This window comes from Symsagittifera roscoffensis, chromosome 5 (genome assembly GCF_963678635.1).
Source record: "Symsagittifera roscoffensis chromosome 5, txSymRosc1.1, whole genome shotgun sequence".
Classification (NCBI taxonomy): Eukaryota; Metazoa; Xenacoelomorpha; order Acoela; family Convolutidae; genus Symsagittifera; species Symsagittifera roscoffensis.
Genome location: NC_087066.1, coordinates 44,840,238 through 44,853,299, shown reverse-complemented (window position 1 = coordinate 44,853,299; position 13,062 = coordinate 44,840,238). Strand labels below are relative to the sequence as shown.

The 13,062-nt window shown below is 44.0% G+C and overlaps 1 protein-coding gene across 1 annotated transcript; it reads right to left on the bottom strand.

Moving 5' to 3' along the window:
* Nucleotides 1-355: 355 nt before the first annotated feature.
* LOC134846746 (uncharacterized) lies at nt 356-1,063 on the bottom strand. Its single transcript, XM_063864135.1, has 2 exons — nt 661-1,063; nt 356-585 (listed from the first exon to the last, which is right to left on the bottom strand). Exons 1-2 carry the CDS (start codon nt 1,061-1,063, stop codon nt 356-358), a joined length of 633 nt encoding a protein of 210 aa, XP_063720205.1.
* Between the last annotated feature and the right edge of the window lie 11,999 nt (nt 1,064-13,062).

Below are 13,062 nucleotides of genomic sequence, written 5' to 3'. Positions count from 1 at the left end.
GTTTCTCCCTCCTACAAGCTTCCCTGCTGATATGTCAACTTGTTGGATACTTTGCGTTTCTTCCTCATCAGCCTTCAGATCATGCATCCACTCTAGTATCGTCAAGATTGTATTCTCTCTTCTTTCTATCTCGCTTTGTTCTAGATCCACTTCTTTTTCTGGTATGGTGTGGTCCTCCTGCCACGAGTGCTCACTGTCGTTGATGATCTGCCACTCCTCATCTGCCACTAGGTCGCCCATGATCACCATCTCTGCATTTAGCTCTTCTGTCTGTTTTTTGTCAATCAGGAAGTCGTCGTCATACCTGTTGTACCTCATACTTGTCGTCTTGCGCCCGCCCTTCCTGTTTCCGTTGTCATGAGCGGATCTGGTTCTGTCCTTTTTGGCACCTCGTCCTGTTCTGGTTCATCCTAGTCCTCTTCTGCAAAAGATTTTCGTCCGAGCCTACCTCTATCTTTTCATTGTCGTCCAAACTCATGCTTTCGTTGCCATCATTTTTCTCCCTGGTGCTCTTCTCATTTACCTCGCACGCCGGCTCCACCAGTAGATACTCGAGTCCTTCCATGTTTTGCGTCACACACCAGTCTTACGGTGACGGGACGTGAGGTCTCATTTTTTCATAGTGCTCCGCACACCCTGTGCTCAAGCGATAGAACCGACCCTGCTGGTGCACTTCTGCTACCATGAACGGGTCTCTCCATTTCTTTAGCAGCTTTTTCGTCCCTTTTGGAGGTATGACATTCTGGAACACCCAGACATGCTGTCCCACAGTATATGGCTTCGATTGAAGTATTTTCTCATCACACTTCCTCCGCTGTCTCATCTGTGCTTGGGCTGTATTCCTTATGCACAGTTCGTTCAACTCCTGTTGTCTCTTGAATGCTTCCTTCACGTATGCTTGAGGTGATGTCTTCTGCCCTCCATATTCTGGATAGAAGAACGTCAGGGCTATTGCTCTCTGCCTGCCTGTTTGCATCTTGAAAGGACTGATCCCCGTTGTTGAGTGCTGCGTGCTATTGTACGCTCCCACCACTTGCGGCAAATATTTGTCCCAATCCGTCATATACCTCGAGCACTATACCCTAAGCATATTCTTTAGCGTTCTGTTTTGCCTCTCTACTTTCCATTCGTCTATGAATGGTAGGTCGTCGAGTGTGCTTGTGCAATGTGGGATCTTCTCATGAATTCTTTTGTCAGATCTCCAACGAAGGCTTTCGCGTTATCTGATTGGAGCGTCATCGGACAACCATACCGCGATATCCAGTGCATTATCAAGTGGTCGCAAGTTTCCTCTGCCGAGGCTGTCTGACATGGTACTGCTTCGGCCAGTTTCCTGAAGTGATCTATGGTTACCAGTATCTGGTTATCCCCAAATCTGTCATGCAGATCTTTTGGTGATCTATCTGCACAACCTCGTTGAATTCTGGGCTTTCCACAGATTTGAGAGGGAACTTCATTTTTCTTGGGTCTTCACCTTGCAAGAACGACAAAATTGCGTTCACCCATCTCTCACAAACCTTCCTATTCCCTGGTCAGTCAATTCGATGTGATATTTTTTGCTTTACCTTGCCTATCCCTTGATTTCCCATCTGATCGTGCGATCTGAACAACACTTCCGTTTGGTAAATATGTGGTTATATGATGAGATTATGCTTGTGTACTAGTTTCTCTTCGTCTCTTCTCCTGCAGGCCACCACGCCATCAGCTGTGTGGTAGATTAAGTCCTTAAGTTTCTGTAGAACTGGCTCACGATATTGTAGTCTATCCTCCTCCGGGTTTACTTTTTCATCCACTCCCGTTCGTATCTATTTGGAGAGTTTGCTTGTCATTTTGTCGTTTTTCTGTGCTCGTATCAGGTCCGATAGCCTGTACCTCGCCCTGAAGTGCTCCTTTAGTGCCATCATTTATCCGTTCAGTTCTTCCGGGTTGTGGATTTTGTCTTTAAGCTTGACGCATACTATCCCTCTCAAGACCTCCCAATCATCCTTCGGCTCCAGATTTGTTCTAATGTTTGAGTTGCATGATAACTCCTTGAAAGGTTTTCTTGATACCGCTATCATCTGTAGCTCCTCTACTCCGTTGACGTCATGATGCTCTACGTTGTATATCCCGGACGAGGGATCAGTTTGTAGTTCCCTGTCATGAGGCCTCCTTTTTTCTTCAGCTAAGATCATGCAGAGACTGTCTTGCCCACCATCACTTTCCACTGAACTTTCCTCCCCTTCCTCTAACTTCTCGGACAATTTTTCCTCTTCACCACCACCCTCTGGTGACGGCCACTCCCTGGACTCTTGATCTAGTCCGAGATCTTCTACTTCTTCTTTAAACGGTACTCTCTTTCTTCATAGCGTTGTTTGCCTGAGTGTGTCTTCCGGGATTTTCTCGACTAATGTCCGTACCGCCTCTTTGTTCTCTGGTCACCCGGCTTTCATTTAGTTTTCTTCGCGTGAGATCACTTTTCTTCTCATTATGGTGATTTCCGGTTCATCATTTCTTCTGGTCGAGACCACGGGTTTGTCGTCGGATATTTTCTCAAGCAATCTATCAGATCCTGCCCTACCATCGCCTTGCTTGTTTCCACTTCATCGAGGTCGTAACTTTTTACTTTCAGCGTTTCTCTGACTATCGTTGACTTGAGTTGATTTTTATCGGCATCGCGGGTTTTCTCTTCAGAATTGCCGTTTCCCGATGCTCAGTGGGTAGTTCTGGGTGGTCTAATATATCTTACCTTGTCGAGCCATCTCGTGAGCGATAGGTTTTTGTACATTTCTTTTCTTTGTCCATAACTGAGAAACAATCTTTTATCTCAGGCATATTAACCTCCCTCTGCTCCTGCCTCTCGTATAATTCCGTTTTCTTACTCAAGCTGTCGCCATTTTGGCGTTTGTCTCTCGTTCTAGGTTCAAGTATCATATTGTAGCCATCCAATCGCACTATCCATCTCCCGATGTAGTCTTGATCCATTGAGTGCGTCTTCAGCCGACTGAGTGCCCTGTTGTCGACCCGTAGTTTGAGAGGCTCGCTGCCTAGATATTCCCTGTATTTTTCCACAAAGATGGCAACCGCGAACATCTCCGCTTTGGGTGCCCGTACTTCTTTTCTGTGTTGCTCAAGTTTTTCCTATCGTGAGCGATTGCTCTCAAGACAGTCTTTCCATTCCATTCCTGTTCCTGATGGAGTATGCTAGAGATCGCGAAAACCGATGCGTCAGTGTCCAGTAAGTACATTCCCTTGTCTGTAGGCATGTCTAGCACAAAAGCTTCACACAATTCTTTTTTTATTCTATGAAATGACTCTTCTGACGCGTTATTCCACATGAACTTCTTGCTATTATGCCTCATATGCCTCATGAGTTGTTGCATCGGATAAACTTTGTCCGCATAGCCCTTGATGAACTCTCTGTTGTAGATGGCGAACCTAAGAAAGCTCATCAACTGATGTTCAGTTTTTGGTGACTTCAAGGTCAGCACTGCTTCTACCGCAGCAGGGTCTGGTCAGATGCCATGTTTATCTACCATCCTCCCTAGGTACTTTATTGATTCCTTTAGAATCTCGCATTTCGAAGGTTTGCATTTTAATTCTCCCGTTTGCATGCATGCGAATACCTCGTCCAATCGCTCGAGGTGGTCCTCCAGGGTAAGTGTTGCAATCACCATGTCATCCACGTAACACATCACCAAGTTGCCATACCTCTTTGTCACACTCGTTAGTGCCCGCGCCATTAGTTGCTGAAATGTGGCTGTCGCAATGCAGAGGCCAAAGGGCATCCTCTTCCCTTGGAACAGCCCCCGCTCGCAAGCAAACCTTGTTTTGTACCTGTCTTGTTTCCTAAGTGGCACCTGCCAAAAGCCCGACCCCATATCGAGAGCTGTGAAAAATTTTGCGTCCCCCGATTTTGAAAGACTTCTATCTCTCTTAGGTATGGGATAGGCATCCTTCACCGTGACGCAGTTTAGATATCGAAAGTAACAACTGAATCTCAGTTGATCCTCTTTCTTTTTGACCATCACTACTCCACACGCCCACGGTGATTTGGATGGTTCTATCATATCATACTCTTGTAAGGTTTCTATTTCCTTTCTACATGCATACGATTTGTTCAGGGTCATTCGCCTCGCCCCCTCCCTCTGCGGTATTGCCGACTCTTCTAGTTCTATTCCATGTTCAACAAAACTACAGCACCCGATGTCCGCTTGTGTCTAGAAAATACATCCTGGTTCCCATCTAGCACGTCCTTGATGTCTTCGAGCTGTTCCCCCGTCACCTTGCCCCTTAAGTGTTCAATTTCTGGTAACACTTTTTTAGTTTATCCATTTCTGATTCTTTCTGGGAAATTCGAACAGCTCGAAAGTCCATCGTCGGTTTCTGTCTTAAGTGATTTGATAAGAGCTGATGAAATTTTTATTTTCTTCAATCTGCTCAAGATACAAATCTAATCCTTAAACTTCATTTTTGTTCACATTTTCAGTCATTTCATATCTAGTTTTTACCGACAGAGCGTATCCCAGCTTCCTGCCTCTCTGGATTGTGATCGATACATCAAGAGTATTCAACAAGATACTGACTCAGAGGCCACTCTAGGTTATCGAGAATAATCTTCCGAAAATAGCAGCCCTTTGGCTATTAGGATTCGGTACAATACGTACCTGCATATTATCACTTGGTTCATTATAGTTCCTCAATCACAAACTTTCATTGTGGCCTCGTTCGCTTTCAACCTCACACTCCTCAAGAAAACAGGAGCTTTAATCTCCTTCGCAATTATCAAAATTACCAGATTAATTACGTAGTTCCTTTCCAGATTTAGAATCCTGAGCATCGCATTGTTAAGATCAATCGTTACACATCGAAATTCCTGATGATGTCTCTGCTTAAAACAAATTGATCTGACTCATCTAGATTCTCCACCACCAGGAAACTCATCCACAGGTTGCGTTCTACCAGATTCACAGCTACTATCGGTGTCCTCCCAAGGTCCCTCAATGCTTCTTTGTTTGCCGCTGACAGCCGTATCCTTGAGTCTACCAGGTCTTCTGTGTCGAATCCCATTCTTCTCCATGTTTCTATTCGTATCACGCTCAAGACAGCTCCCTTATCCAACAGTCCTCGTAATTGGGTCTTTTTTCCGCTTATATCTAGTACGTGTGCGGATACATCTGCTTCCGTTCCCAAGTGCATGGGATCTTCTTCTAGCATGGCGCAGTGCCCAATCGACCTCACATTGAGTTCCTCTCGGCCTACGCAGATTTGACCGGCAAGATCCTCATCACACGTTATCATCGTCTTGGTGTAGATATTGATTCCATCTATGTTTAACATGACCTCACGTGGACCATAGGCTTCCGAATATCTGCTACCTTTCCTATTCGATTCTCTACCCCTTCTCGTGAGTAATGCTCTAAATGCTGTCGAAGGAGTTTGTGGGCTGATTGTGCGCAGATAGTCAGCATATACATCTTTATGCATCAAGGTTTCATCACTTGGTTCACTCAGATTCCATGTTACTTCATGTTCCCCAACCGTGATAACTGACATGATCCTCTCCCCAATCTTCGTAATTCCGAAGGGTTTCCCAATCACCATTTTCAAGTTGTTGTAATTGCTCCTGACTGTTGGATTGTCCCTCGTCTCTGGTTCTGGTCTTGCCATTGAGAGTGTCTCGTTCCTCTGTTGTCTTTCTATTTCCTGCTTCAGTCTTTCTTCGATCTCTTTTGTCGCCAAATCTTGTTTCGCTTTGTTAATGGCCTCTGCTGCTGCTTTCTCATAGTTTATTCCCGTGAACTTTTTGATTGGCCCCTCCGGTATCTCTCTTTGGTCACGGCCTTCATTGATTTAGTAGTTAAATCGTCACCTCCATGTTCTGCATGTCGTTCTCAGCTTGTCTATTCCTAGTGTTTCGCACCACCGCAAGCGGTAGCTTTTGTTTTGAAAGATTTTGACTCTTTACTGCTTCCCAAAACATTGGGCAGTCCTTTCTAAAGTGGCTTTCCTGATTTCAGAAAAAATACCTAGCGCCTATTTTAATAATCAAGCCACAGTAAAACACGTACTCTTCCACCTGACTCATGTCTTCATGCCTTGTTTGTAAGTAGTGCAAACCGCTAAATGGCGATCTGTAGAGCCAGAATTCTTACATGACCTTCGTTTGTCCATGTCATCTCTTAGGTTGTACCATGACCAACTTTGTTGTTGGCTTCCCCCTTGCACGTTCCTGTTGTCTGAAAATGAGTATTTCTTCGGTTTTTCAACATGTACTCTCTAGACTTCTGTCTCATCTCTTCCGGGGTTGGTGCATTGTCTTTCGAAAGCGTGTATATGTTGCCAACATTGTTTTCAAGTCATCACTCTTCACCAAATCAATAAACTTTGAGGCAATGCTAAAGTTTCTCCTGGTAGTCGATTCCTCTGGATCACTTCTCCTTCTCAAGCTCTCAAGATCATCTAGAAATCGGTCAATTGATTCATCGTCTCTCTGTCTCTTTTTCCTAAATCTCATCATGGCTTGATGTCCCTTCATTCCGGACCCGATAGGTTTCAGCAGATTTTAAAAAATCTTGTCTGCAGTGTTACGTTCCTCTTCCTTTTTGGCTACTACGCACTTCAGTGCCGTGCCCTCCAGGTTGCTTAGTTTTGCTGTGCAGGCCTGTCTTTCATTTATCAGGTTGTCCTACTCGAGATGTAGTCTCATTACTTCAACCCAGGTATCTATGCAACCGTCTGAGTCGTCTTTGAATTATTTTGGTTTCTTGAAGGTATTTCTCGTTTTACCTCTTCCTCTATCGCTCGACTCTGTCTTTCTTGTAGCCAATGCTTCTGCCCCTTATTCATCATTTTCAAAAGTACTTGACCATGTCATGGCATCATGTGTTACGCTCGTGCGTGCGCTTGTATCCCTTGTTATCCTCGTTGAGTTCGACATTCCTGTTTTTGTAGCCGTTTTGTTTACCCTGATGCCATGTTGTTACTGATTTGAGGTAATGGTGTGGATTCCTGTTTCTTGCGTTGAGATTCCACAAAATCTACCCCTGTTCCAGATTGCCTTTCTGTTATGTCTGCTACCATCTTCTCTTGGGCAATAGAGTTCCTCAAGAGTGCATCCAACTTGCATTGTATTGCACAAGAACTTTCTGCTTGGTCCCTGCTCATTGTGTCCATTCTCGTCTCTAGATTCTATAACTTATCATATACTGTCTCATTTTGCTTCTTCATTTCTTTCATACATTTTTTGATATGTTTCTCTACCTTGTCTCCGTTGTCTCCACCTTGTCCGCCATCTGGTGTAGCTTTTCTTCAGTGGCCCTCACTAAGACGAAATAGTTGTCTAGATTCTCATTCTTGTTATGCCGTAATTCCTTCTGCAATTCCTGGCGGTCCTCGCCGCACTTCAGTTTTTGTCTATCTGTTCCAACTTTGACATAAATTCCCCTAACTCAACTAGTGATACTTTTGCTTCTGTCGGTTGCCTGTCTTGGTGACCCGCTCTCTCCTCAATGGCTTGCTCTTTCCCCTGGTTAGTCTTTGTGTTATCGTGGAAACCGTACCAAAGGTTTTGCTCTTTTCGGTCACTGTTGTCACCTCTTCCTTCTCTTTCGATTGCATTCCGACAATCGCCGCTAATCTCCCTGTGAACGATGCTCTCTTTGTTTGTGATTCGTCCATTATCGTTTCTGGTGTGTTGTTGGTGGCCTCGTCTCCATTGCCTGTTGTTGAGAACTCTATTGTCTTCGATCCTGGTTCCTCTGCATTTGGCATAGGTGTTGACTCCGTTGTATTTCGTTCCCTTTCATCTATGCTCTGCTCTGGCGTCTCAAGATCAATTTCTGCGACGCGCATCACCTTCTGATTAACCAGCTTCTCATCGGTCTTCTGCCCCTTATTGCTTCTGGTGTTGACCATATTAATTGAAATATTTTTTCTCATTGTTCTTGGGTTTGTGGGTGTTTGCTTCCGTTGTGTTGACGGTTGGTTTTACTTTGACCAACCCTTTTCCTTTCTGGTAAAGACATTCTTGTTCTCTTCATGATGTTTATTTATATTTTACTTTATCTACAGTTCTGACTATGTACAGTTGTTGCTTTAAAAATGCAATCAAATTATGAGAAAAACCTCCTATGTTCTTAAAAACTTGTAAAAAACCATTCCAGGCCAATACTATTCCACAATCCGAATTTCAATTTGCTAATATCAATGTCGTTCCCATTTCCCCATAGCTAGTTTTGATCTTCTAAGGGTACCATAGTCCCTGTCAGAATACTCAATGGTTTCTCTATTCTAGGACTTTAGGGACTTTGGAACCCTTAGATTAAGTGATGGACCCTTAGATCAAGTGTTGGGACCCTTAGTTCAAGTGTTGCGGCCCTTAGCTCAAGTGTTGGGAACCCCAAATCAAGTGTTGGGACCCTTAGCTCAAGTGTTGGTCCCCTTAGATCACGTTTTGGGACCCTCAAATCACTATCCCAGGACTCAAGTGTTGGTACCCTTAGCTCAAGTGTTGGGACCCTTAGATCACTATTCCAGGATTCAAGTGTTGGGGCCATTAGCTCAAGTGTTGAGACCCTTAGATCACTATCCCAGGACTCCAGTGTTGGGACCCTTAGCTCAAGTGTTGGGATCCTTACCTCATTTGTTAAAAACCTTAACTCACTATCCCAGAACTCAAGTGTTGGGACCATTAGCTCAAGTGTTGGGACCCTTAGATCACAATCCAAGGACTCCAGTGTTGGGACCCTTAGCTCAAGTGTTGGGATCCTTAGCTCAATTGTTAAGACCCTTAACTCACTATCCCAGGACTCAAGTGTTGGGGCCCTTAGCTCATGTATTGGTACTCTTAAATCACTATCCTAGGACAGCCTCCAAAACTCTTGTAAGCTTCTCCACTACCGTAGCTCAAGTGTCTGGACACTGTGCCAGTCGGTCATATTTGGAAGTTTGACCTTGAGGAATACGGACAACGTAATTTTGGGGTGAAGTACAATTTTTTAAAAATTCGAATTGAGCCTGTCATGCTCAACTTTCTCGCGAAAACTGAAAACCTCAGAAATACAAGATCAGAACGACCGAATGAAAAACGCGGGAAAGTGGTCGAATTTAGCAGCGGGAAATTGCTATTCGCAATTTCCGTGCTAAAGAACATCGATATTCAGTTGGACCAGAGTGAGCCTTCAGTGGAAAGGTAGACAATCGAAGTCTCCCAGTGGTCCAGACCAAAAATTCAATTCTCAAGCTACAACTTGTTTGATTAGAACTTATTGAATCAAACTTAATTCCCCATTAATTCTCAATTTGCTTATTAATTTAGTTACCTCAAATTCTTGAGTGTGCCGATATGTGAGTACTCAATATAGTTTTCTTGAGTGTGTTTTATGATTGTTATGTTGAGTTAAGGAGAGTTTTAGGTTGATCCATCTGAAATGGATAAAAGTTCCACTGTCTAATAAAAAGTAACTGTACGGACTGTTTCGACCCTGTTTTTAACGGCGTTCGCGTGTTTTGGGTATTTTGAGACCTAAGTATGGGAATTTTCTTTTTTTCTAGAGTGGGCGTTATTTTGGTAGTGGCCTTTAAGCTGTAACGGGTTTTTAGTCTCATGTCGCAAGTGAACCGAATTGGCTCCGACCGTTCGAGGTAGAAAAACACAAGAGATAGTGTCCCTGACTCTTGCGCCAATGGTTATAGGGACTATTTTTCTTTACCCTCATATGTGACTGAAGTAGGCGACTGTTACATAGTGTTTTTATGGCGCTTCTGGAAGTTTTTACGACATCATGAATACGGAGTCGAACCCACTTGACACAGCTTCGGGCTACATGCCCATTCTAGAGCACCGGCGGTGGTACGGTTCAGCGGGAACGTGTAAACCTTCCGGTTGTACCTTGATAGCTTTTTAAGAAAACTCGAGAAAACTGCCTGGTACGCTCTCCGAACGAGGCTTAGCTAACCGAGTAAGGGGGGGGGGTAACTAGGGGGACGAAAAAACGAGCAAAAGACAAAAAGCGAAACAAAAACCGAAAAAGAATAGAATAAGGAACCACAACCATAAAACAAAAAGAAATGATAGTGACTTTGATACCAGATTAGTTGGATCAAACCTTTATTTTAATTAAATAGTATACCCATACTGTTTTTATAAGACCGATCGTTTCGATCAATTGAGCATTTTAATAAGGTGCCGAGTGTGGGGCGTTCTTAAGGGTTTTCAGATAGCGTGCAACTTAGCTGGACCACTAGGAGACTTAACCGGAAGAGGCGACCAGTCGAGTAGGAAAGTGGTTCACAGGGACTTAACTGGACCACTAGGAGACTTAATTGGAAGAGGTGACCAGTCGAGCAGGAAAGTGGTTCACAGGGACTTAGCTGGACCATTAGGAGACTTGACTGGAACAGGCGACCAGCGAAGTGGGAAAGTGGTGCTGGTGATCAGGTGCAGGACACGTCAAGGAGACAACCAGCACGGAATCAGAACAAAAAGAGAGGACGCGGGTGTTCTCAAGTTGGTCAAACGGGTATCGTTAAAATCCACATTACATTATAGGAGACAAAAGTAAAATTGGATAGGCGAAACCCCACTGTTTTGAGGAACGTTTTTACTCAAGCAGAGCCTGGAAACAGGTTCTACGGTTTTCTCTCAAGAGGTTTAGCACCCGGCGCTTAAGGTAATTTTCGGCTTAACGGGGGGGCTAAAGAAGGGGGAGGTTAGAAGGGGGCTGGTTAGGTTAGAGGTTCGCGGTTGTAAATTGTAAAAAGGGGGACTTATTAGGGTAACTAATTGATCGACATCGTCGATTTAGTTACATTAGAGTCTTACACGCGTTGATTATAGGAAGCGGATATCCAAATTTAAGATCGAATTAAGGTAGGTACCCTGGTCGGATTGGATGGGGGGAACGGAAGTAGACGATTTTTTTGATACCCCATAAGATTGCTAGCAGGGGGAGGAAAACGCGTGGCAATCAGGTACCAGACGTTTTTTCTAATAAATGGTTGACACAAGTCACCTTTGAATTTTAGGTGGGTTTATCTTCCTGTTTTTATCATTTTTTCCCTGTTTAACTTTTCACGTTTTTGGTGAAAAATTTTAATGGGTTTTGAACAAACAGGTGATCACAAGACACCCCCGAACAAGTTGGGTGTCAACTTGCATCAAAATATTAAAAGTGAGGTAAATACAGGGGGGTTAGTAATTGAAACTTTTGGTCAGTTAGGTTGGTTTTTTTTTGGAAAATTTTTTACTAGAGCTCAAGCGGTGGTACCAGGTACAGTGGTTCAAGAGTTCCGACAACGAAAGAGAAGAGTTCCCACTATCCCAACACTTGGTAGAGAAGTCATGGGACAGGACCGAAGAGTCTTGGGTTAGTGTGGCCTTGGGACAGTACAGTCTTGGGACAGTGGTTATGGGACAGTGCGGCCTTGGGACAGTACAATCTTGGGACAGTGGTCATGGGACTGTGCAGTCTTGGGACAGTAGTCTTGGGACGGTGGTCTTGGGATAGTGCGGTCTTGGGACAGTACAGTCTTGGGACAGTGGTCTTGGGACGGTGGTCTTGGGACAGTAAAGTCTTGGGACAATAGTCTTGGGACAGCGCAGTCTTGGGAAAGTGGTCTTGGGACAGCAGTCTTGGGACAGTGGTCTTGGGACGGTGGTCTTGGGACAGTACAGTCTTGGGACAATAGTCTTGGGACAGTGCAGTCTTGGGAAAGTGGTCTTGGGACAGCAGTCTTGGGACAGTGGTCTTGGGACAGTGCAGTCTTGGGACAGTACAGTCTTGGAACAGTAGTCTTGGGACAGTGGTCTTGGGACAGTGCAGTCTTGGGACAGTACAGTCTTGGAACAGTAGTCTTGGGACAGTAGTTTTGGGACAGCAGTCTTGGGATAGTGCGGTCTTGGGACAGTGGTCTTGGGACAGTAGTCTTGGGACAATACAGTCTTGGGACAGAACAGTCTTGGGACAACACAAGAGAAGTCTTGGGACAGTAAAGAGAAGTCTTGGGACTGTACCTAATAGTCTTGGGACAGCACGAGGAAAACTTGGGACAGTTCAGGGAAGTCTTGGGACAGCACGAGAGAGTCTTGGGACAGTACATAGAAGTCTTGGGACAGTACCAGGAAGTCTTAAGGGGTACAAAAAAGTTGTGTGACGGTACCAAAAGGTCTAGGGACAGTGCGAAATAGTTCAACGCTCAAATAAAGAGCAAAAGGACCGGTCCGAACGATTAAATCGCGAAAGATCCGTTCTAATAAAATCACGAATTGAAAATTTTTTTTTAAAGGGAAATAGGAACGTTTTTATTTAGAATTTTTATCCTTATAATAGAAATTTGTAAATAATAATATTTTTAAAAAAAGCAATTGTAAATAAATATCATGAGGCGGAGTAGGATACCGATATCAGAAAAAAAGAGTAAAGGAGTCAAAGACAAATCATAACTCGTCGCAACGAAAGGTAACACCGTTTGACCCAAGAATAACAAGAAAGAACTTTTCAGTGAGCATGGTCAACACACGAAGCGCAAAAGAGAACAAGACGAAAGTGAGCGCTGAGGAGGGACAAACGGAACCTGCTATAGAAATTGGTCTTGAGACACCAGATCAGAGTGTTGATGAGGTAGAGAAGAAGTGTAACATTCGCCCGGAAGATACATATCGACGGAAAATAAAACTAAGTCCTAAGACGACTGGCTAACGTCTAAACAGAGCTTTATATGCTTTTCACCGTCTCTACCAAGCCAGTACTTTCGGTGGTATTTTCTAACATCGGGTCGACAAAAAACGTTACTGCTTTCGGCTTCGGTCAAAACACTCAAATTAACTTAATTACATGCAGAAATAGTGAGCTCATGGCTGGGTCTCAGTATCCCCAGACCACGAGGTCACTCCTAAAAACAAGGCTACTCCTACTTATTGAATTATTATTGTTTTTGTTCAGTAGATAAAAATCATCATCTCCATCGAAGATGGATCAACCCTTTCCCCCAACTCCTAGCTTCTCATCCTTATCAAAATGATTCCAGTTGTTAATTAAATTCAATTCAGGACATGACAAGGAAGCTAAAAGTTCATATAAA

What these genes read in the sequence shown, in the direction of transcription:
- LOC134846746 (XM_063864135.1), bottom strand. Translation starts at nt 1,063, where the DNA reads ATGACGGATTGGGACAAATATTTGCCGCAAGTGGTGGGAGCGTACAAT. An exon ending in AGCAGAAGTGCACCAGCAGG is followed by an intron (nt 586 to 660) that starts GTCGGTTCTATC and finishes CGTCACCGTAAG; the next exon opens with ACTGGTGTGTGACGCAAAAC.